The following is a 2,748-nucleotide window of genomic DNA, read 5'->3' on the forward strand; positions in this document are numbered from 1 at the left end:
CTAAATATGGAGAACAAACAAAAGGTTCCTGGAGGGTTTGTGGGAGGGTGTGGGATGGGCTAAATGGGTAAGAAGCATTTAGGAATCTACTCCTGAGATCATTGTTGCACTATATGCTAATAACTTGGATTTGAATTTAAAAAATAAATTAAATACAAATTTAAAAACATAAATAAACCAAAAAATTACTGATGAAACCTCCAGATTTTATGGTTTTACTTAATATTTGCTAAGTAAAACAGAGCAGACACAAATAAATAAATAAATAATAAATAATAAAGGTAGCATGTTAGAGGAAAAACTTCACATATTCAAACTTACCCTAAAAATTCTCTTTCAACTTTTGATACCCCGCTTAAAAAACAAATGGAGTATAAGCAAAGTGGAAGGTTGGGGGGAAATATAAAGAGTTCAATTTATTGCAGGTTAAGATTGATGGCTCATAGAGCATCAAGGGGAGAGGTCTATGGTGAAGATGAAAATAAAAATTGAGAGCTGGCGAAAGATTTAGACTGCAGATAGAGATGTGGAGGTAGACAGTGTTTTTGAGAGGATGAAAATAGTGGATTTACATGCTATCATTTAAGGGAGATAATAGGAAATGAACAGTTCAAAATTGGAATTCTAGACAATGCCATACATGGGCTGACTGAAGAATCAATGGCCTTTCTCCTTATTTCTGAGGTGGGGGATAGGAGAAGAAACTCTAAAATCAGATAGTCTGAGATCGTATGCTCAATACTGACCAATTCTGGGACTTGGGCAAGTCATCAAATTCCATATTTTCAATCTTTAAGAGGCTGGTAAGATTCCTTTCTGGAATACTTATAAAAGTAGCATAACATCATGGATGTAGAATGTGTTGAAAAAATCCAAAACACTAAGCAGGAGGGAGACACCCTTCAACAGTAAAGCTTTAACCAGGCTCTGGCTTTCTCATACCTGTGGGGGCAACTTACAGGACTCCAGTATGGGTTAGCTCCCAGGCAAAACAAACTAAACTACTGTAGCAAATGAGATACAAACTTCATTTTAGGTTAAGATCAGGTGAAAAAGACAATGTAGACTTAAAAATAAATCAGAGAAGAGGAGACAAAATGATGTGAACCCTTGTTCAGGAGGAAGTAAGTAAACATCTGCATTCAACAGTGAAAGTCCAGTTTATCAAAGGTAAGCAGAGGACTGAGAGGCTTGAGTTGTAGTCACTAGTGACCTGGAAGTGCAGGGTATTACTTACAGCAGAGTTTTAGTTAAAGAAATAAGACATGACATACTAGTTGTCTAACACCCAGAAGCAGAAAAATCAATTAAAAACTTAAAAATAATGTTTCTTCAGGTTCACCTGGGAAGAGCGAAGAGAGAGAACCTGCAAGCAGGTGACTGAGATCCCCATTCTGAGTGCAACCACATAACTCCACTTCGTTTATATTAGGTATTGAATGTCTTTTCAACAGAAAATTTCATGGTGGAAAAATTGAAGCGTGGGTCAATATTCCAATATTAACATCAATGTATCTACTTGATAAAATTATGTAAACATCCTCAGCTTTGCCATCATACAGAGGAGGAAATTTTCTTTTTGGAAAGGAGTCCTCTCAGGGCTCCCATCATGTCTCTGTTCCTCAGGCTGTAGATGAAGGGATTCAGCATGGGGGTGACCACAGTGTACATCATAGCCATGACAGTCTCCTTAACAGTAGAATTATTAGCTGATGGGCACAAGTAGAGACCAATAACTGTCCCATAGAAGAGAGACACTACAGAGAGGTGTGAGCCACAGGTGGAGAAGGCCTTACGGATGCCCCTGGCTGAAGGGACCTTGAGGATGGAGGACACAATCCGTGCATAAGACATGATGATGAGTAGGAATGGGATGACCAGAATGAGCCCTCCCATGATAAATATCACCAACTCATTAACTCGAGTGTCAGAGCAGGCCAGCTTCAGCAGAGCAGACATATCACAGAAAAAGTGGGGGATTATGTTGTCAGCACAGAAGCACAATTTAGCCATGAATATAGTGTGTAACATAGCATGGAACATGGTCAGCACCCAGGACAGCACCACCAAGGAGAGACAGAGCTTGGGGCTCATGATGGTGGCGTAGTGTAGGGGGAAGCAGATGGCCACATAGCGGTCATAGGCCATGGCCACCAGGAGGAAGCTCTCCAGATCTGCAAAAAACAGGAAGAAGTACATCTGGGTCAGGCAGCCAGCATAGGGAATGGATGGGACTTGGCTCTGCATGTTCTGCAGCAGTTTGGGCATTGTGACAGAGGAAAAACAGAGGTCAGAGAAGGATAAATTGCTAAGAAACAAATACATGGGTGTGTGGAGGTGCAAGTTCAGGCGTATGAGGATGATGATGAGGAGGTTTCCCATGACAGTGGTAACATACATGACCAGAAACAGGGCATAGAACTGGTCTCGTAGCTCTGACTTGATAGGTGGGCCAATGAGGAGGAATTCTAAGATGACAGTTTGATTCTTGCCTGTCATATTCTGTCTTCAGTATCTTTAGGAGGAAATTATAGTTTCCATTAAAACCTGAATTTAAAAATGAACATATTTCTATGACAAATGGCCTGCTGGGTGCTCAGCAAAGATGCTTTATATCACTCTTATCACAATAATTACCATTTCTATACTCCAAATCTCTATAATAGAATCTCTGTGATTGGAAATGACTTTTCTTCCCTTCTCTTTAACATGTAACAACGTCTCAAATTTTATAAAACAGTCTTATCC

At 39.9% G+C, this 2,748-nt stretch overlaps 1 protein-coding gene across 1 annotated transcript; it reads right to left on the minus strand.

The window, feature by feature from the left end:
- Nucleotides 1-1,554: 1,554 nt before the first annotated feature.
- Nucleotides 1,555-2,499, minus strand: LOC120224767 (olfactory receptor-like protein DTMT). The gene has a single exon (XM_039223031.1). It carries the CDS (start codon nt 2,497-2,499, stop codon nt 1,555-1,557), a length of 945 nt encoding a protein of 314 aa, XP_039078962.1.
- Between the last annotated feature and the right edge of the window lie 249 nt (nt 2,500-2,748).

This window comes from Hyaena hyaena, unplaced genomic scaffold, assembly GCF_003009895.1.
Source record: "Hyaena hyaena isolate Hyena2069 unplaced genomic scaffold, ASM300989v1 scaffold_1241, whole genome shotgun sequence".
Classification (NCBI taxonomy): domain Eukaryota; kingdom Metazoa; phylum Chordata; class Mammalia; order Carnivora; family Hyaenidae; genus Hyaena; species Hyaena hyaena.